Genomic DNA, 22,175 nt, shown 5'->3' with positions numbered 1-22,175 from the left:
TGTATTTTTAGGTTCATCTGCATGATTAGTCAACTAAAGGTCTATCTCGCTCATTACCCTGCTCCTCGTGGGCCGGACCTGACATCTGAACCCTCCATCATAGTCCCAGGCTTGATTTTTTTTTTTAAATATAAAGGGCATTACCATTTTTATATGTTTTTTAAAAAGGAGTTGCTACTTCAAAAGAAACAGTATGGCACCTGGATTTATGTCATTCTTAGAACATTTTCATAAAGCATAAAACCATACTTGCATTCTGCATCTTTTCTAACTTTAAACAAAAAGGCTCGTATGTTCAGAGATTTTGAAAATTAAAACTAGCACGTTCTAGCAAACACACAGCAATTCACAAGACCCAGTCAGAAGTGCTGCCATTTGCTCAGGAGTCTGGACCTGCCAGGAGCCGGTGTGAGCACCTCTCAGCCATCACCTAGGCCTGGCCAAGGCCACTAACACCCGGGGCAGGAGCCTGAAGCCAGGTATTATGACCCCAGTCTTTGGTGTAGTAACTGATACATTATTACACTTTGCAAATCAAACTTGCCTACATTTGGGAACTACTGAGCCGCAGAGCTGCTCTGAAAACTGAAAAAAGAGATATGCAAGTCAAGTGTCAGAGTTGTGAAAAAGCAGTGTAAGCTAGTACGGTGTTAATTTCGACCCCTTGAAGGCATACACCCACAAACACACTCTCGCTCACAGAAATGAAATGCTGTAATTTTCTTGTTGGATAGGAAAATAAGGTTTCATTGCCAAAATCTGCCATGAGGAGTTGCAGAAACGAAAACCATTTGCATGGTTTTCCCACAGCCCCCCTGCTGCAAAGCGACCAATGGGCCGATGACAGCTTTCCTCAGTCCCTGGGACTGCTGCCTTCTCTGTGTGGTGGCTCTGTGGGGCTTGCTTTATTTTTCTCCATTTTAATGGGTTAGTTCCTAAAATACTTTGGAACTTTTCTACATTCTGCAGAAAATAAAGGTCTTTAATCCCTGGGCGTTTCTCTCACTCCAAAGGAATGAAAAGTGAAAAACAAGAGGGGAAATAACAAAACCTCCTTTGTTTGGGTGTACTTAATAAATGGCTTTAGGCTTGGGCTCCCTTGGAGTGCCGAGGCCACGCTGTACCTTCTGTATCTGAGGTAAAGTTCCTAAAGAAAAGGCGAGCCTTGATAAATGTTTAACAATTACTGTTAATAAACAAAAGTAGCTTACACTGGCAACACGCCTAATGGTTCACAAAGCACTTTCCATCTCAAACCTTTGAGGAGTTCTGTGAAGTGGACAGGGTCTTTTGTAGGTTTTGTTTGTTTTTGTTTCCTTGAGAGGTTAAATGACTTATATAATCAAAGAGCTGGTAAACAAAAGAATCTGAACTCCACCTCAGAGTTCCTGGTTTCAGATACAATGCTATTTTGCTATCTCTTTTATAATAATCACCAAGTATTTATTTAAACACTCTCAAATCTTTATTAGCCTCGGGGATAAACAACGTCCATCACCCAGTCACATAGGAGCCCCCACTGTAAATGGGACAAACATTCACTCAGTTGTTCAAACCAGAAACCCAGGAGTCACCTTTGACTCTTCACCTTCCTTCTCTTCCGCACGTCCAATCAATCTCCGTATCTCATCCACTCGGCCTCCTAAATCTTTGTCAAACGCACCTACTTCTCTTCACCATCACGATCACATCCTAGGTCAAGCCACCTTCACCTGTAACCGTCACTCCCTCAGTTGCCTCCCACCACCTTCCCCAGTCCATTCTCTACGTATCAGCTGGAATAATCTTTCTAAAAATACCGGGTTTTCATCTGGGTTATGCCATTTATTGGCACAAATGGAATGCCTAGACATATCCTTCAGCCTTTCTAATACTTGACCTCTTTATCTAGAAAGGGGACATAATAATATGTCACCAGGTGGTAGTAATATTTAAGAGAGACAATCCAGATAAAGTGATAGAATGGGACCCTCTATAAACTGAGGGGGGGGGAGGATAAAGGTCGGATACATTTTGTAAAAGTAGCAAAAAAGAACTCTCAGCACCATGTCATGATATGGCATTTGAAATGAAAGGAATGAATGTCCATGTTTTACAACTTCAACAGGAAAAAATTCTCAGAAAACGATTTCAAATGCGCTTTCAGCAGATGATATGATCCAAAAACATCCAACTCACTGGGATGGTTAATTGTACGTGCCAACTTGGCTCAGCTACAGTGCCCAGTTGTGAGGTGACACACTTGTCTAGACGTAGCTGTGAATGTATTCTGTCGGTGTGACTGGCATCTGAGTAAAGGAGATTACCCTCAATAATAACACGAGTGGGTCTCCTGAAACCAGCCGAAGGCCTAAAGAGCAAAAAGCTGAGGTTATCCTGGAGAAGAAGGAATTCTCCCTCAAGACTGTAATGTCTTGCTTGAGTTTTCAGCTGGCCTGCCTACCTCATGGATTTCGGACTTGTCCGCCCCACAAATGTGTGCGCCAATTCCTTAAAATCATCTTTCTCTTTACCTGGATGTATCTCATTGGTTGTATTTCTCTGGAGAAGCCTGGCTGACACATTCACAGAGGAATCTTATAACGATAAAGCAGAATAGCAGCTAACAGGTGACAACTCTAAGTGGCTTCAGGTAAAGGTTTTAGAGTGGAGTAGAAAAGAACCCCCATCAGTTTGATAACATAAGCTCTAAACAGGTAAATACTAAAGGATGAGGAAACTTTGTCTGGGAAATAAGACTTAAATTATGCACCTAGTATGAACAAAGCCACTTCAGGGAATCTCAGACTGTCTGCGGAACGTACACCTGGTGAACAGATGACTGGTATCCCACGCTCACCCCCGTGGCCATCTGTGTGAAGATGTTTGTAGGCAACATGTTCTATGCATCTGGAGCAAACACCAAAGCCAGGCATTCTCAGAACTGCCATTCCCTTGTGTCTCTGAAAAGCACTGGCCCTGGAGCAGCTTTGGTGGCCAGTCCGTTGCAGCTTACCTGTAAAAGGTGGTTGATGGACGCGTCATGCAACCCCAGGGCTTGTTCGACACCTGCTAATTCCTTCAATACTGGCAGACACTCAAGACTTTTGTCACCTTTGCTGGTCTCCATATATTCTAAAGCCTCTTGGTAGTGGGGCAGAGCTTCTTTCAATTTCTTCTGACCTTGATACACCCTAAAAAAAAAAAATAAAATCAAAGTGATTATTTTAAAAAAATAATTAAAACAGAAAATACTGAAAATATAGGTGGTCGGTGGTGAGGAGTTGCCTCTCTGGCCTGTTGTCCAGATGTTTCCTAGCCAGATAAGATTTTTCTTTTCTCCAAGAAGCATAGCAGTCAAGGGGATGGACTTTGGAAGAACGAGGAAGATTCAAATCCTGGCCCCATCACTTACTAGCTGTACAACCTTCGCGTTGCATAACAGGTTCCTCATCTGTAAGTTAAGAATAATAACAGTGCCCACTTCATTGGGTTATTATGACGATTACATTAGTTAATATTCATAAAAAAAAACCTAGAAGAGTCTCTGGCACGCAGTAACTGCTCTGTAGGTATTGGTTTGAAGAATATAAACTACTTAACAAAACAACAATAGCAACCATCAAGGAGGCTGTGATGCTGATAACTGATCTATTGAGAAATTACAGAAATTTCCCATTATTGGTGAGGGTGTGAAGCATTCTCATTAACTGTTGGAGAGAATATCGTTTGGCCATCAACTTTTCTGTATCAAAACTGCCCATATATATGCGCGCGCACACACGTCTGCTAATGGCACTTTAGTAGCTTATCTTGAAGAGATACTCTGGCAAGACAAGAAGATATATACATAAGAATGTTTACCTAAGCATTCTTTGTAATAGTGGAAAAGTACAAAGCATTTAAAATACATCAATAGGCAATTATCCAAGCAGGTTACAGTAAATACATCCATACTGTAGAATGCCACTTAGCCATTAATGTTGATCCATATTTATCAATATAGAAGTATATCCACTATCATGTTTCCCCAAAAATAAGACCTAGACGGACAATCAGCTCTAACACATGTTTTGGAGTAAAAATTTATATAAGACCCGGTCTTATTTTAATATAATATGTAACTATATTAAATATAATATGTAATTATATATAATATGTAATTATATTAAAAACAATATGTAATTTAATACAATATGTAATTATATTAAAATAAGACCGGGTATAATATAATATAATATAATATAATATAATATAATATAATATAATATAATACCGGGTCTTATATAATATAATACGTATAAGACCGGGTCTTATGTAATATAAGACCAGGCCTTACATAAATTTTTGCTCCAAAAGACACATTAGAGCTGATGGTCCGGCTAGGTCTTATTTTCGGGGAAACATGGTATATATTCTTCAGGAAAAAGGCACATTACAAAAATAGTTTGTATTATCTCATGTATGTGGAAATTATGTATCTTTAACCTGTATGTACACATACGCATAAACAGATATCTAAATGGTCACTAACGTGTTAGTAATAGTTACCTCTGAGAAGTTGGTTGGGAGTGATTTTGCTTTTCTTGTTTATGCTTTCTAAATTTCTCGACTTTTCTTCTATAGAACTATAGCACTTCTGCATCAGAAAAATGTTAACTTAAAAATTATAAGTGAAGGTGGCAGTGAGGGGATAGTCTTGTAATTTCTTGAGATCAGATTCTCTCATATAAAAAAATGTATCCTTATATTTTGTTCAGCAAACACGAGAATAGACATTTAAAAACAACTTTCTCCAAAACATTTGCTAAGACTATTAAAAACTTTTCTGGGCATGGAAAAATGTTATGTACAAAATTCACAATGAGAGACACAAACCCTTCCTATGTTGCCTTCCATCCCAGAATCTTTACTGAAAAAAGGCCTTACCTACCATTCCCAGACTGCCCATGGGTAAACTGAGGCATCATGTGAGAGAGTGAGGAAAGACAAAAAACTGATCTTGGTTTTCAATTCACTCATTGGATATTTTTCACAGCTATCTTTGCTGTTCAATAAATTTCACAGGAATTGATGGATAGAAGTAAAGATGTTTTTCAGATCTGTGGTTCAGATGGCCATGAAATAAAATGTTGACTGCATAGCTTATAAACTGGGATAACTTCAATAATTGTAAAGACATTTAAAACCCAGGAAAAGGCCAGGGATGTGTTTCTGGACCAAGTAGGTAGCTTGCAGCAACTCTAATCTTGAATAAGAAGAGATTCATAGGTGACCTAGTCATATGGGACTTGCTTTCTAACTCTTAATAAGCTTCAAATGCAATAATGACCTTTGTAAGTATCATATTTTATTTTTGAAGAGAAAACCCACTAGCATCTTTGGTGATACAAAGAGGCTTTGAAACATATGGTTGGCAACAAATCTCTTAGCCAAAGAATTTGACTCTTGGTAGACAAAGATTACATGATTGAAAAGCCAGCTATGGCCTGGGGGCCAAACCTACTCACTGTCTCGTTTTTTGAAAATAAAGTTTTATTGACACATAGCCACGCCGCCTTGTTTACATATCATCCCTGGCTGCTTTTGCCCTAGAGTGGCAGAGCTGAGAATCTGCGACAGACACCATATGGCCTACAAATCCTAAAATATTTACTGTCTGGGCCTTTACAGAAAAAGCTTGCCAGCCTCTGGTTTAGAATCCAGAGGAAGTCACATACTTTCAAAATGACTTCAGATTTTTTCCACCTAATTCAGCCTAGAGAACTTAGACAATGTCACGGATATTTGAGCAAAGGGGGGAAATCCTCTTCTTTCTTTCTCATGTTCATCAATGACGCACCATGTGCCAAGGAAGTAAAGAATAGGCCCCTTGTTGCCAAGGGCTCCTTAAATGGTGTGTCCTGGGCACCTGGCGTCCTCAGCCTGGCCCTGGCTCTGTTCTCTGACATCCCAGATTGAGCTGGGTGCCTCTGTGAACACCTGCCTCTGCTCCCACAGAACTGTGAGCCCCACTGCTCAGAAAACATCTCTTGCACGCTGTTGTTGAAACTGCAATCCCATTCCTGGGCATACACCTCAGAGATAAGCTTGCACGTGTGCCCAAAGAGACATGGGAAGAGTGATCATGCAAATAGCATGTGTAAGAGTGAGAAACTGGAAGCAATTTACACGTTCACCCTCATGCTCACGAGAATGGATAATTAAATTAGGGGCAAGTCAGATGGATGAAGCACAGCATAGAGGTTTAAAATGAAGCGACTAGAGTTAAATGTATCAACAGACATGGATACATTTCAAAGATACAAATGTAATGCAGAAACAAAAGCAAGCTACAGGAGAAAACATACATATAAAGTTTTAAAAAATGAAAAAAAATACTGTACATTTTTTATATTTACATATGCATTCGGAGGAATGAAAAAACACTAAATCCAGCACAATAATTGCCTCTAATGTGGAGGTAAGAAAAACAGGAATGGGAAGAATGTATAACGGGCTTCCATTTAGCTGAAATGTTCTATTTGGTAAGCTTGGTAGGGCATCTGTATTTGCCTAACACTATGTATGCTTTTATATGTCTGAGATATTTTGCTAAAAAGATGAACAGCGACAATACTCTGCTGTGTAGTGTGTGCAAATGGAGCCCTTTCTATGCCTCAATTGTTGAAGTTGTTGCAGGCTATCCCAGGTCTCCCACAGCCAGAAATGGAGGCTTTCAAGGTAATGCAATCTACAGTGAGCTTCTGCAGCTCATTGAGAGCACATTGTTCACGTAAAAGACAGAATAGAAAATAAAATTACTTTAGCTTCACAATATATTTAATAAAAAAGGAATTGATGGGGGACTATATCAGGAAATAACTAAATTATGGTCTTATTTCCATCTCCAAGTCACTTAAAGCATCAGTCAATTTCAGGTAATCTTGTCTCTCTCCATTTGCTCATCCGTAATGTTTGGGAGAGCAACATTTTTTCCTTTCCATTTCTATCTACCTGCCGGGGATGCTTTGAGGATTTATTAGCTACCGTAGTAGGCCCATAATGTGTAATACTGAAGCTGTCTAAACCCTCCAGGAAACACACCAGGCAGATGAAAAGAGAGAGAATTTGGAACAGCAGAATGTGGCGGTATGTTAATCTGGCAGGTCCACAACTTAAATCATGGCATATTTTATTGAATGAAAATATATCCGCAGTAATGCGACAGAGCATTTGACAAGATGCTATCTCATCTCAGATGAGCGTCGGGAGATCTCACAGGGATGGAGACTTGTTTTTACCACGCAACAAACAAATGCGGTCTCCAGTGGCATTACTGAGGCAACAGAGGGTTTCCTTTTAGAATTTGGCAAGAATACTGAGCAGCCGCGAAAAGGAGGGGCTTTGTGGGAACGTTGCAGGGGATCGGAATCGGATGAGAAATCAATCCTGGAAGACGATGAGTGGGATTTTCTAGCGTCAGAGGCAGAAAAGGCTCATGTCTGGGTCTCTCTCTACCATCGGGCACAGGCAGGTAAAGGCTTCGCTCTGCAGAGCGTGCTGTCAGGTTTCCATTCTGCACTGGCAAGTGGGATCCCGCCATGGTTAGGGGTGGATGTGGGTGTCAGAGTGTGACAGGCTTTGGCTCTCCTCTGCCATGCCCCAGCTGTGTGACCCTGGGAACGACCTTACTTCTCTCAGCCTCAGTTGCTTCATCTGAAAATAGAATAACGAAGGGTACCTCGCCTCGCAGGGAGGACTATGGCTGACAGGAGATGAGGTCTTGCAAAGCGTTCAGCAAGAGCCTGACAAAGAAAGGGGTCAAGAATTGGTAGCTAGTGTGGTTGTTTAAAATCATCGTTGTGACTACTCGCAACTGTTTAAGGGAAATGTATATTCACTAGCTCCTGATATAGTGCTAGAAAGGATATGCGGTCAGAAAGGAAAAGACAAAAAGGCACTGCTTCAGAATAGTAAAGCTTTAGGGGATTCAAGAAATAGAAAGTAGATAAAGTATATGAAAGTCATCTGTGCCACGTGGTTTCTCTGCTTTCCCACATTAAAAAGAAAAAAGATTTTTTAAAAAGGAAATCAGACTTTCTGTAAGTTAAGAGCATCTCTTCAATCATGGGAATACAGGGTGAGGAAGTGTGCCAGAAATAAAACCAACGATTTCCTTCTTTGTTGAAAAGGCATAAAGCATTCCAGGTACACAGTGTCCCATGGCAGGAGGTAACAGGAGAGACATCTCTTCTGGAGAAGAGCAGGGCTTTTCCTGGGAGCAGGAAGGAAAGGGAGAAAGAAGCAGGGCTTTGAACACGTGAGCATCTGTCAGAGCCTTGGTGCGCAAAAGGGAAACACCAAGAAAGTGACTCATTAAAGAAACACATCTAGAGGTGTAATTTGGGCATCAAAGACCTCCACAGGAGGGTATGCCCTAAGAAAAGAAAAGCTGAGTCCAGAAAGGAGAAGCTGGGTTTGGAGGTTACTAATTGGACCAACTTAGGGAGGATGGTGGGATCGAAAAGTAAAGGTTATTGCTGAAGTATCAAAAATTCTCAAAGCCAGTGAGAATGCTTTGTAGGGAAGCAAACGGAACTCAGTAAAATTCCACCACTGTAATGAGGTGATAGCACGTAGATATATACATTGTCCCACTTGCCATTGTTTTTTCCCCATTATTTTCTACCTTTTTTCAGGAAATATTGGCTAAGAGAGAAACCTTCCCCATTTACTTTCCTTTTCAGAAAACTTGTGTTAGAATCATTTCCCAAATCTCATGACCACAATGAATCAAGAGAAAGCGAGACAAAGACGTAAACTCTAGTTTTAAAAGCATATAAAGCATATAAGACGATCTGATTTTCAGCTTACGTGGTTCATGAGAGCAGTGACAAAAAACACTTAGCCTTCTCAAGCCATAACAAAAAAAATATACAGGAAAGAACACTGCACGCCAGGGGCAGTCTTAAAGTCAGGATCTTAATCTGTGAGGTAAGTACACGCTCTAAAATCCAATCATTTCTGGGATGCAGTCGCAGAAAGGAAAATGCACCGTTCGATCGTCACGATAATAACTACTTCTTTTTTTAAGTAGTTACCACGTAGGGTACCCAGATGCTTTAATGTGGGGTCCATTTCATCGTCAAAGCAACCCTGTGCGGGACTACTGCCCCCACTTTAACAGGCAGGGGAGCACGGGACTTGCCCACTCTCCCACAGCGGGGAAGGTTGGATGGATCTGGACTTGAACGTGAAGCTGTCTGCCTCTCAAGCCCACGCTGTCAGCTCTCCCGCTTCACACTCCTTACGGATACCTGGGAAGTGTCCCGCTGGTGATGGTCTTTGGAAAGTTACTTATGACCGGCACGCCTGAGAGCTAGTGCGGCCCAGCAATGTCGGACAACGTGGCTGGCTGGGCAAGTGATGGGAGACCTCAAAGGTGACGCTAGCAGTCACAGAGAAAGGCTGCACAGGTCATGTGTGCTGGAGTGGCAATCTTGATGGGTCATCACCATCGGGTCACATAGAAAGATCATTTACATACAGGTGTGTGTGTGTGGGGGGGGGCAATGGTGTGCATATAAAGACAACTACCTGTCTCTGGGGAGCTAGCTCTCAGTAACCAGGTGAGAAAATATTCTGTAACACTGGGGAAGAGTTTGCCCATTTTTGCTCATGACTTTCTCGACCACATTTACAAAAAGAACTGCGGGCATAGGATTGGCTTCTGTCTCCAAAGTTAATACATAATTACTGAATGAAGTGGTGCTGGAACAGAGGAGGACGAGCAGAAGGGACGAAGCTTCAGGCCATAGTTAAGGACGGAAGGAACAGAGCATGACTCACGCTGCAGCACGCATCTGTCAGGCCAAGGAGAAAAGAACCGGCCTGGCCTCACAGGCACCATAAAAGGCGAAGCAGGAGGAGGAAGACGATGCACCCAAAAGATAACCTTTTAAGAGAAATATAAATCCTGTGAGAGCTGCCTGACAAATGAACCCCGCCTTCCACCTCCAAAGCAGGCAAAAGAAACGGTCCTGTGGTTGTGATTATAACTACAGAAATCTATAAAACCAAAGCCTTGTTACTTTCTAAAGGAGCTGGGTTTGGGCAATATAGTCACTCCTCAATGAGGAAACAAAGCCAAGTGATTGAATAAAATCCATCAGTTTAAACAGGCAAGTTCCAGTGACTGTGTCAAGTTGAAGAATCAGGATGGAAAAAAGGTAGCAAAGTTGAAACCAGCTCTGCTAAATACAAAGTAACTTTCTAGGCCAGCTGAGAACAGGAACCTATTAGGTATTCAGCACAGATGCATACAACGCTCGCCATCTGCCGGCAAGGTTTGGTACTGCTAGTCTGGAAAGCTCTCTTCAGGGAGGTGCTGAGGCAGAGAAAGACAATTTATTCTGTTTTGTAGCAACACTGTTCAACAGAAAGTACTTAATAACATTAGTCAGGTCTCAACAGATGGCAACCAGTATCAGATCTTAGACCCTGACGTGCTGATTTCCTATCTTATAATACAAGTTGGAATCCCTACTTCCGGGCAGGGAGAAATTCTGACCGGCCAGTCTTTCCCAGGCATGACTCTCTTCCTCCGCTTGTGACACAAATGGGATCATACAGTGTGACTTCTTTTGGGGTCTGGCTTCTTTCACAAACAGGATGATTTTGAGTCACCCATGATGTCAATCATAGGAGCAGTTTGATCATTTGCTTTGTGTAAACGGATCACAATTTTATCTACTTTTGATGAACATTTGGTTGTTTCCGATTCTTGGTTATTACAAATAATGCGCCTTTGGACATTCTTGGCTGTGTCTTTTGGTGAACATGTGTATGCATTTCTATTGGGTGTGTATTTGGGAGTGCTACTGCTGAGTCACAGGGTATGTGAACTTCCAAATGCAGTAGATAGAACCAGTTTTCTGAGGTAGGTATACCAAATACATTCCAAACAACAACATATAACAAAGCATACCAGAGCGTGGCCTCCTTGCCAACACTTGATATATCAGTCTTTTAAAACATTCTTGCCATTCTAGTGGAAATAGAGTAGTATCTTATGATTTTAAATTTCATTTATCCGATAACTGATGAGATGGAACACCATTTAATATGTTTATTAACGATGTGGGTAACCTTTTCTTGAAAAGTCTTTTGCCCATATTTCTATTCAATTGTCTTTGTTTCACTGACATACAGGAGTTCTTTATAGAGTCTAGATATGAGCCCTGGGTCAGTTATATATGTTACAAATATCTTCTTCCCCTCTGTGGTATGAAATATAGAGTGATTTAAATATAGAAAAACACAGTACCAAACAGAAGGAGATAAAGAGAATTAACATGCTCAAAGGTCCCTGCATTGTCTAAGAGGCAGCTAATTAACTAATCTACATTAGAGTTTAATAAGTCAGGGATATAAGTGACAAATTTTACGGTAACCAGTAGAAGAAAAATAAAATAATGTATAACCTACCAGTTAATAGGTAGGAAAATGGAATAATAAAAATATTTGACTAAACTAAAAGAAGGCAAGAAAGGAGACAGAAAGGAACATAAAACTGGTAGAAGAAAAGGAAACTTAAACTCAAATATATCCGTAATTAAAATATCCCTCCTTCCCCCAAAAAAATGAAGACTGAAAATTAAAGGAAGAACTCAGCCATAAAGAAGAATGAAATCTTACCATTTGTGACAACATGAATGGACCTAGAGGGTATTATACAAAGTGAAAAAAGTCAGACTGAGAAAGACAAATACCATATGATCTCACTTGTATGTGGAATCTAAACAACAAAATAAACAAATAAACAAAACAGCAACAGACTCATAGATACAGAGAACAAAATGACAGTGGCAAGAAGGGAGGGGTGTTAGGGGGCTGGGTGAAAAAGGTGAAGGGATTAAGAAGTACAAATTGGTAGTTACAAAATAGTCATGGAGATGTAAAGTACAGCATGGGGAATAGAGTCAATAATATTGTAAAAACCATGTACAATGTCAAGTGAGTACTAGACTTATTGGGGGAATCACTTCATAAATTATATAAATGTCTAACCATTATGCTGTACACCTGAAACTAATTTAAAATAATATTGAGTGTCAACTGTAACTGAAAAAAAAAAGAGTATTAAAGAATGGAAAAAGACATTATAGGAAAATTTATACCAAAAGAGAGCAAGAGTATCAATTTTAATATCAGGCAAAATAGACATAGATCTAGGGAACAAAGAAGGACAATATACACTGACTAGCAAAATAATAGAATAAGAAGACACGCCGTTTTAACCTCCCACCCAATAGAATGTATCAGACTACATAAAAAAAAATGGCTGGTAGAACAGCAATAGATAGAACAATAATCGTAGTTCAAAATTTAAGCATGCGCATCTTAAAAGCTAATATATAAACTTGGCAAAAGATAAACAAACATGTAAACTTGAATAACAGAATTAAGACAGTCACCCTCAAGCGGACTTATTACAACCTTACACACAATAAAGAATATAATTTATTTTGTGGCACACTCAGAACTTTCACAAACATTGATCGTGGACTAAGTCACAAAGGAAGCTTCACTAAATTTCAGAGTCCATATCATACAAATATGTTTCTGTCTATAATGCAGTCAAGTTAGAAATCAATGCCATCTGAATGTCCTGAAAAAATCTCATATATCTGCAAAATAAAACACGTACCACATGAATAATCTTTGGATTAAAGGGTAATTTATACACTAAGTTATGAATACTAAAAACTTAATGTCAGTGATAATGTTACATGTTAAAAGTTAAAGCAGGACTTATAGGGACATTTTTGGAAAAATATCTTTGACATTTGGGTGGGAAAGACTTTCTAGACAAACTCCCAAAGTGTAACTCATTAGGTGAAAAATTAATGGATTTGACTCTAGCAAAATTAAGAATTCCATTGCCATGAAGAACATCACAGACAAAAATTAATAAATGGGCAATACAAGTCAGAAAATATCTGCAACAGCACTAATTTATAATATACAAGAATCTCTTAATTATCAAGAGAGGTACAGGAAGCCTCAACAAAAAAAAAGAAAAGAAAAAATGAGGAATACTAACAGGTTATTCATAGAAGGGGAACCCCAATTGGCTAAGAAGTACATGGAGAGGAACTCAAGCTCACTAATACGAGAAATGTAAGTAGAATTGACAAATAATTAGATAGCACATTATATGCATCGGCTTGGCAAAGGTGAGAAAGACAGACAACACAAACACTGCTGGGGCTGTGAGAAAACAGAAACCCCCCTGCCCTGGGAGGGGGCGTGGAGATGGGTGGAACAGTCGGGCAGTGAACTTGAAGTAGGGAGGTACCCTGTGACCACGTCACCCTACCCTGGGGTACAGACCTCAGAAAAGGTCCGTCTTCGCCAATGAGCGGAGCTGCACTCGTGGCTGCGTCGTCGTGGGAGCAGGGAGCTGGGAACAAGCTGAGCGTCCATTGCTGGGAGGCTGGATAAGCACAGCGTGGCAAATGCTTTCTCTGGAGCGCAGAGCAGCAGCCAGCAGCAGTGAACTAAGGTGCAGACAACAACTACAAACAATCCTAAGAGGAAAAAGTGCATACTCCAAATTTATTGTCAAGTGACACATGGAGATGTATCAGGGCAGCATGAATACTTTCACAGCTGTAAAAACCACGGACCCAGCATCATGGAGAAACACCTGAGGCCTGAAGGCAGAGCCTGCTGGCCATGCACCCCCAGCCATCATGTGCACAAAAAGTCTGAAACTGGAAACTTACCGTGCGAATGACAGTTTGGTCCGCGCTTGAATTTCCATCCATTCTTCCTGTGAGATCCTTCCACATTGTAGCAGCTCCTTGGAAAGCGTCTCTGCTTTTGTCAAATTCTCTGCAGCTTCCTTGAATCTGAGTTGTGTTCAGGAAACTTTATCCTTGGTTCTAGATGCTGGGATGCCCCCGCCCCCCGTTCCTGGACATCCTTGGCTCTCATGCTTCCCCTCACCCCTCCTGAGTCATCTGTCAGCTCTGGATTTGGCCTTGAGAAGTAAATGTCAGTATTTTTGTCTGTAAGGAGTAGAGGCAAAAGGATACTTTTGAAGGGCCAGTGAGGCTCTCCCCAGGGTGTGGAATAGCTCAACCGAACACTTGAAAACCTCTGCACGGTCATCATAGGGAGGCACGACGGCGTTGGTGAGGATTTCCTTGGCTTTTTCTGCGTGTTGTTTTGCCTGCAGTGACAGTCCTATAGACAAAGAAGGAGAAGCCTCTGTTTCTCTTTCATCTCAGGGGGCCAGGAATACAGTTATGGGTGGCCAGGGACTCTAAGGAGGTCCCCTCAAGTGACACACACAGATGTCTCGGAGCAGCACGAATGGTTGTCATGATGGTAAAACCAAAGTAGTGTTTTATACCTTGTACTGAAACTAAAGTTTCCCCAACTCTAGGACTTAAGATCATGTTTTCTCAGAAGGGTTTTTTAAGAAACCAGGTGGGGGTGGGGGTGTTTAAACTCGATGCTCTCCAAGGTCTCCTCCGGCTCTGGCAGTCTGTTATCTATCAGGGAGAACCAGTCTATGATGAGATTTGGCCAGATTTACTGGGTGGTGACTTTATGTGTCTTCTGTTATTTTATTTATTCTCTGGACCGATTCCAGGAATTGAGCACCACCAACAAACTGCAGCCTCGTCACTTTGCAGATGAAGAAACAGGGTACAGAGATAGATATACTCTTATACATGGAGTCCTAAGTTACCCAGTCAAGAAAGAGAAGACATGATATCCTGTTGCTTTCACCTTCCCTGCACCCATTCTTTTTTTGCTTTCTTTGGGGGACACTGGGACCCTCCCCCACCCCACACACACACCCATTCCATGTGACTTAGCTAAGGCCATCCTCTCCCCAAGGATACAGCCAAAGGCAGGTCTAGACAGTCAGACTATTCCTGGCCTTTTGCAACCCAGGGCCCAATCGGAACCCCCACATCCTGTGATTTGGGCAGAGAGACATTCTTTTTTTCCTGGGAATGCTGAGGAGGGAAGTCTAACGTGTGGGCAAAGCTGGGCAAAGAACGGAGCCAATACAGAGAAAAACAGAGCCAAGTGGTGGGAACAGAGAGAAATAGAAACCGATTACATTGTTTGAACACCTGAATCTCGCGAAATCTACACTAAGTTTTACCCTTGGATTGTTAAGTGGTATGATCCCTTAAATTACCTTTCATTTATACCATCTTGATTTAGTCTATTATTTAATTTGGGGCAGGGGCGATCGCTTCTAGGCAAGAGACTCTCCATCAATAGGGAACGGAATGGATCCCATTTTAGTCCCTTACTCCATGCTGGGGGCACTTTCTACAATGCCTTCAAACCTAACAAATTCAATTCTCTCCCAAGAACCCTGCTTTTAAGATCATAAGAAACAAAACTCCAAAGGGCTAAAATCTTCCTTCTCTTTTTCATATGTTATATTAAAAAATTGTATTGACTCTTTCTGAAGGAGATGGCGTCTCAGTGTGTGGAGAGGAGAATCAAGGCAACCTAATCCTTCCCGTCAAGTGTGAGTCACATTTGGGGAACAGAGCAGAACCGCACGGCAGGACCGACCATCCTCAGTCTGCGCTGAGCTCACCTTTCAGCTGGAGGTAGCCTCGGGCCAGGTTAACATGCGCCTCCGCTAGTTTCCAGTGGGCGTCGCCGTAGCAAATCCTCGTCAGCGCGACACAGCGCACGAGCTCCTGGATGGCCTTCTTATACTGTGAGGACGAGAAAGCGGGCTGACCGTGCAGAGAAGTGGAAACGGAGAGCCACGAAGCACAAAACCACCTTGCACTTCCATGCCTTCAGTATGTGTTTATTGTGGGCCTACTATGTGCCAGGTCCTAAGCACCTGAGAGACATCAAGGAACAAAACAGACAAGACTGTTTTGGGCGGCAGGGCTTAATTCTTGAGCAGAACTCTGGCCGAGAAAGGCCACCAGCCTGGGCCTGCCTAGCACAGGGCCTGGCACGTAGTAGGTACTAAATCAATATCTGTCGCATAATGAATATGCACACATTCAAAACTGGATTCAAGTCTTCTCTCCAGAATCCTGCTCTCGCTCCCTGGCCTGCTGTCGCCTGCCTTTCGTCCTGTCCCCTACATGCCCCCTCCATCACCAGGTGCCACTGACTCGCATTTCCAAATTCCTGTCAAAAGAGCTCAGCACCTCTATTGTCCCTGTGACAGTTCTTATACTTCCTTGCTGGGATTATTGCAAATATCCTCTACAAAGGCCCTCCTCCAGTTTTGCTCCCTTGCCCAGCTATCCGAGCGATCATTCCAGAAACTCAAACCTGCTCAGGCCACTGTCTTGCTTATAATCCCATGACAGTTGTCTTAAACCTTGGGGAGGAAATCTCAACTCCTTCCCTAGACACTGAAACTCCCCGGCCCCATCTCCTGTCCATAAGAAAACTTATCTCCTGCCTTGTGCCACTAAAGCCAGCCTGTATCTCATGGAAACAACCTACGTGTCCACGGATGGAAGAACAGATCAAGAAAACGTGGTGTATATACACAATGGACTAGTACACAGTCATAAAGAACAAGGAAATCCTGCCATTTGCAACAGCATGGATGGACCTTGAAGGCAATAAGCGATGTGAAATAAGCCCGACAGAGAAAAGACAAATACTGCGTGATCTTTCTTATGTGTGGAATCTAAAAAAAGAAGGAAAACAAACAACAAACTCAGAGATACAGAGAACAGACTGGTGGTTGCCAGAGTGAAAGGATTGGGAGGTGAGCAAAATGGATGAAGGGAGTCAAAAGGTAGAAACTTCCAGTCATAAAATGAATAAGTCCCGGGACGTGGTGTAAGCCTGGTGACTATAGTTAATAACACTGTATTGTGTATTTGAAAGGTGCAAAGAGAGTAGATCTTAAAAGTTCTCATCACAAGAAAAAAGAACATGTGACTCTGTGTGGTGATGGATGTTACGGTGGCGATCATTTTGCATTACAGACATAAATTGAATCATTAGGCTGTACACCTGAAACTAACACAATGTTATATGTCAGTTACATCCCAGTTAAGAAAATAACAGCCTACATCCCAGGCAGTTCCTTCTAGTTCCCCAAACAGACTGTGTGCGCTCAGCCCCTCGGCTCCTGTCCACCTGCTACCTCTGTCCAGAATGCTGCTGTCGCCTCCCTTACCTGGCCAACTCCTGAGCACGTTAGCAGTGCAGCCCACGGAACTCCCACCCCAAGAAGAGCGTCTCGACTGCTGCCCGCCCAGCACCTCAGGCTCAGGGCCTGGCCCTCTTTGCCCACAACCCACAACCCCATGAGTGGCAGCTCTGACAACCACTGTCTGTCCCCCTACCTTCCCAACCAAACCACGAGTCCCCCTGAGGCAGAGGCTGTGGTTTTCCCACCCATGCCCCCAGCCCCTGCACAGCACCTGCCACGTATTACCCATAGAGTACACATTTGTGAAATGAATGAATGCACAAACAGGGTCTGACACACCGGAAGTGAGGGAGAAACGCATCTGAAATGAACAAGTGAATGAGCAAAACTTTTCAGGAGAGAATGGGAGAGAAACATAGAGAGAACCTAAGACTTGTAAGCTCTCTGAGAGCAGGAGCTTCACCTGCTTTGCGGAGGGTTCCATGGCTTAGACCTGGCACCTAGATTTATCATTGACGGGTGGAAAATGACAGTAGTAGGTCAAGCCTCCAACCAACCATGGGTGTAGTATGCACACAATCAGGGTGGACTTGTTTGTTCATTCGTGCATTCATTCAGCACACAGAGATGCGGAGTGCCAGCGGCTGTGTGGGACCCCGAGCTGTGCTACACCCACTCGTGCTATGACAAACGGACTCTCCTGTATGCCTTCTTATACCAAACTCCAGAGAGTAGAAAGGCAACGGAAGCTATTACGCGTCTCAGTCACAGGTACAGGAAGGCAAGGCTCCTTACTTCGTGCCTGCTGGAATAGGACTTTGCTTTCTCTTCACAGAGCTGGAGTTTCTCCCGGGGAGGCTGGAAGACAGCCGTCTGCGTCAGCTTGCTTGGGGTCTTCTCTGGGGCCGTTAGGCTGACTGCGGCAACAATTTCATCGAGGTGGTTGGAGAAATGGCTTTCCTGGGATTCTTGCATATTTTTATATACATTCTCCTCTGATTCTTAAATAAGAAAATAGAAGTGTCCAATGATGATTTCCATAGTTACTTTTAGAAATGCAGTTTTTCTAGAAATTGAGGCTAGAATCTAGAAAAATTTCAACATTATACCCATGACTTCTTAGAAAATAGTAGCAGTCTGTCAAAAAAAAAAAAAAGAAAAGAAAAGAAAAGAAAAAGAAAGAAATCCTGCTGGCTAGTATTGACTTCTTTGTAAAACTTTCAGGCTGATTTCCAGGGTTAATGAAACCAAACATTATTTGTTCATTTATACGTATATATCACACAGCTGAGCCCAGACAATTCTCAAAGAGCCCAGATTATATCAGCTGAACCCCAACTGACCTTGACGTGGGAAAAAATAGCTCGTTAAAGTTTCACTTCAGCCAAGATACAGTAATAGGGACCAGATTTGTCCTCTTGCCTGAAATACCAACCAACCAACCAACCAACCAACCAACCAACCAACCAACCAACCAACCATCCAAACCAAAAAACAACTTACAGACAAAAGACTTATAATATAATGGTTTTCAAGAGACAGGACATCAAGCCTGAGAGATGAAAAAAAAAAAAAAAAGAAGAAGAAGAAGCAAACCAAGACCAATGATTGCCCCAGCTTATGGTTTGAGAAAGTTGCCAGGACATGCAATGAGGGGGGACCCAGAAAGTACCCCACAGACTACTGTCTGAGTTGGGAAAATAGAGCTGAGTGTCTGGGGAGACCAAGGTGGCTAGAGTTCATGGCACAGATTACTGGAGGGGGGAGAGCTGCACAGAGAGGACCCCAGGGATTAGCAGAGGGACTCCCTCAACAATGTGGAGAGAATACTGACGAGTGAGTGTGTAAGAAAACGATGTGAGTCTAGAGAAAGACTCCTCTAATAAGACTGAAAGGAAACATGTCTGGCACTCACTAAGGCTGGCAGTGCCTATTCCTACCAATGGACTGGAAAAACCGAATTCATGGCAGAGGGAAAAGTACTCAGAAGGGTTCTGTCTCAGTAGTGGGGAATAATTAGCCTTAGATCACATCCACCTAACGAATCAGAAAAGTAAGACCTAACAGGATGAAACTGTTTCCAAGTAACTTAGCTGTACCAGAGGGTAAAACCAAAGGAAGCTCTTAGGAACACAGAACTAGCCAGCACCCACCAAGGTAAAATGCACCACGTCTGACATCCAGTCCAAGATTACCAGGTATGCAAAGGGGCAGGATGACATGGCCCATAATGAGAATAATCAATCAATCAAAACTGACGCAGAACTGACACATGTGTTAACTCAGCAGAGAATAATATTAAAATAGCTATTACAAATGTGTTCAATATGTTTAAAAAGTTAAGTAGAGACATGGAAGCTATAAAAAAGATGCCAAGTGAATGTCTAGATATGAAAATTATGAGATGGAAAATATACTAAGTGGGATTAATGACAGATTAGATATTACCGATGAAAAGACTGAATTTGTAGACACAGCAATAGAGACCATCAAAAACAAAACAAAACAAAAAACCAATCAGTGAGCTGTGAAACAACTTCAAGTTGCCTAATATATATACACAACTGGAGTTTCTAAAGGAAAGCAGACTGTAGTAGGCACAGAAAAGAGAGTTGAAGAAATAATGGCCAAAAGCTTCTGGGCCTCTGAACCTAGCGTTAAACTTAACCAAACCAAAAAATTAACTAAACCAATGTAAAACTGTATAGTCAAGGTTACTTGACGAAATAGTCAAGTAACTTAAAAACTGGTTTGTTATTTCTTTTTTTTAGTTTTTCGCTTAATTGTCAACAGTGGTTCATCTCATGCTTCCTCATAATATTAAATCCTTAAAACAGAGGTTATAATCTGAGTGCTCATAGTTGAGATCTAACTACTCCCCATCCGTGCTTTTTCTTTTTTTGGTGAGACAGTTGGAAAAAAAAAAAAGAGCCATTATTTTAAAATTAGAAGTTTCACATAAAGATCTAGATTTCTGAATTTCTGGCTTCCTTTGAAAACGCTACACCTGTCAACCCTGGGCCTAGGTCGCCACAGGCAACAAACAACCAGCCCCAGGGGAGCCGCAGCTGGCCTTGGAGGCAGTGCACTCTCCAGTTTGCCAGCTGTCACCACTCCCTGGACACAGAGGCAGCAAAGTGGTTGACAGGCGCCATTGCTCCTGTGTTGTCACTTTTCGTCTTGTGAAAGAATAGGTCTCCCCGTGTCCGTACCTCTTTCAAAGTGAAAGCCGGACCTGAAGGAATGTGAACTTCACCTGATCTAAAACACCACTCATGATAAGACACACCAGTATTTTATAACCACTAAGGAGGAAACAACACTGCTATTAACCTGTGACTTACCTTCACTTGTAACATGCCTTCTGACTTCAGTGATATTTAAGTGCCAAAAGAAAGGTGCCTTTTCGAATAGATGAAATGAAGCATGTTACCTGCCTGGCTCCCGGAAGCATCTCAATCAGTGACCTTGCTTTATATATGTGTGTGTTTCACGTGTGTGGCACCACACAGTAAGACCTTTAGCACTAAGACACACTCTTCGGTTCACTTACTTGGAGCAACACGCTTATCATCAGCCACTTTTCTTTTCTTTTTAATAGCCATCGCTGGAGATTAAATTTTCATTTGAAATCAGCCCAGGCCCCACACACCACCCTCTCTCCCTGCCAGTCTTGGGTTCAGCTTCTTGGGTCTCTGAATCAGTGCCCACAACTGCCAGTCAGACATACTCAATCAATTGATGCGATTCCTTCTGCTAGACCTGCCCAGTAGAAGGCTGAAGCCCATGATTAGGCCCAGATCAAAGGGGAAGGAAGAAGAGGTCTGAAGTGGGGTGTCAGTCTTCTATTTCCAAGAGGTCATTTGGAGACGGCAAATCAAAACTATAATGAGAACCACTCCACACCCACCGGAGTGACTGTAATTAAAAAGACAGACATTAGGAAGTGTTGGTGAGGATGTGGAGAAACTGGAATGCTCACACCACACTGGTGGAATGTAAAATTGTGCATTCAGTTTAGAATGCAGTTGGGTAATTCCTCAAACAGGTAAATATAGAGTTACCATATGACTCAGCTATTCCACTCCTAGGTTATACACATGTTCACACAAAAACTTGTATACATCTTCCTAGCAGCAACATTTACAATAGCTAACTGAAAGCAATCCAAATGTGTGTTAACTGATGAATGGATAAAAAAATCTGGCAGTGTCCATACAACGGAAAATTACTTAGCAATAAGAGGAATAAAGTACAGATACATACTACAACATGGATAAACTTCAAAAACATTACGCTACTAAGTGAAACAGGCCAGATGCAAAATACCACAGAGTGTATGATGGGGGTGGAGAGTGGGAATGTCTGATCCACAGAGTCTCTCAGAGAACTTGGGTGACCAAGGTTTAACTACACATCAGTCTGAGTCCTGCAGACTAACAGAGAATGGAAAACTGTACATTGGCTTTTCACTATCATTGCCCAGAATTGACACGTCAGTCACTCTGCTGATATTTCATTTGCTCCCCATCTGCAAAGGGGGCTAGGTACCCAGGAGAGTAAGTGGAATATTTAGTGAGCATTGCACTCTGCCCCATTGGTCATCAGGGGGCCTTGTCTCAGAGTTCTTTTCCATAGTCTCCATCTACCTTCTTAAGGACCAAGGATCAACAATGTAGGCTAAATGGGCCTCGGATTCTTTGAAGCAAGTTTTGAAGCTGGAGACAAACAAGCTTGGTGTCCCTGAGGCACCTTGTTTTTTGGGGGAAGAGATGGTCCTTGATTCACTTTTGTTTGCCCAACACTGAGGGTGGTATCTGGTACTTGGAAGCAGCTCATCAAGTGTATGGAGTTGAGCTCTGTTTCAGAGAACAGGTTAGGTGAAAGCCAACAGTCTAAGAATACCTCCTATCCACTCATGGCATCCTTCAGTTATAAGGGTTTTGTTGTTGTTGTTTGTTGAAATTCTTCAATTTAATTAAATAGAACCAAGAAATACACTTAAATCCTGAGGGAAAAGAAGCAAGAA

The 22,175-nt window shown here is 42.1% G+C and overlaps 1 protein-coding gene across 1 annotated transcript in view; it reads right to left on the bottom strand.

The window, feature by feature from the left end:
- The window catches only part of TTC23 (tetratricopeptide repeat domain 23), a 57,181-nt gene that overhangs the window by 31,286 nt on the left and 3,720 nt on the right, over window positions 1–22,175 (bottom strand). The window contains exons 2-6 of the mRNA XM_019726663.3: window positions 17,942–18,147; window positions 15,602–15,725; window positions 14,064–14,214; window positions 13,752–13,877; window positions 2,996–3,173 (exon numbers count right to left, since the gene is read on the bottom strand). Of these exons, the coding sequence (XP_019582222.3) occupies window positions 2,996–3,173; window positions 13,752–13,877; window positions 14,064–14,214; window positions 15,602–15,725; window positions 17,942–18,121 (759 nt within the window). The 5' untranslated portion in view covers window positions 18,122–18,147. The remainder of the gene's footprint in view (window positions 1–2,995; window positions 3,174–13,751; window positions 13,878–14,063; window positions 14,215–15,601; window positions 15,726–17,941; window positions 18,148–22,175) is intronic.

This window comes from Rhinolophus sinicus, chromosome 13 (assembly GCF_057876585.1).
Source record: "Rhinolophus sinicus isolate RSI-liver-muscle chromosome 13, RSI-T2T, whole genome shotgun sequence".
Classification (NCBI taxonomy): Eukaryota; Metazoa; Chordata; class Mammalia; order Chiroptera; family Rhinolophidae; genus Rhinolophus; species Rhinolophus sinicus.
The sequence above is the reverse complement of the archived record's forward strand: the minus strand, read 5'-3'. Positions and strand labels throughout refer to the sequence as shown.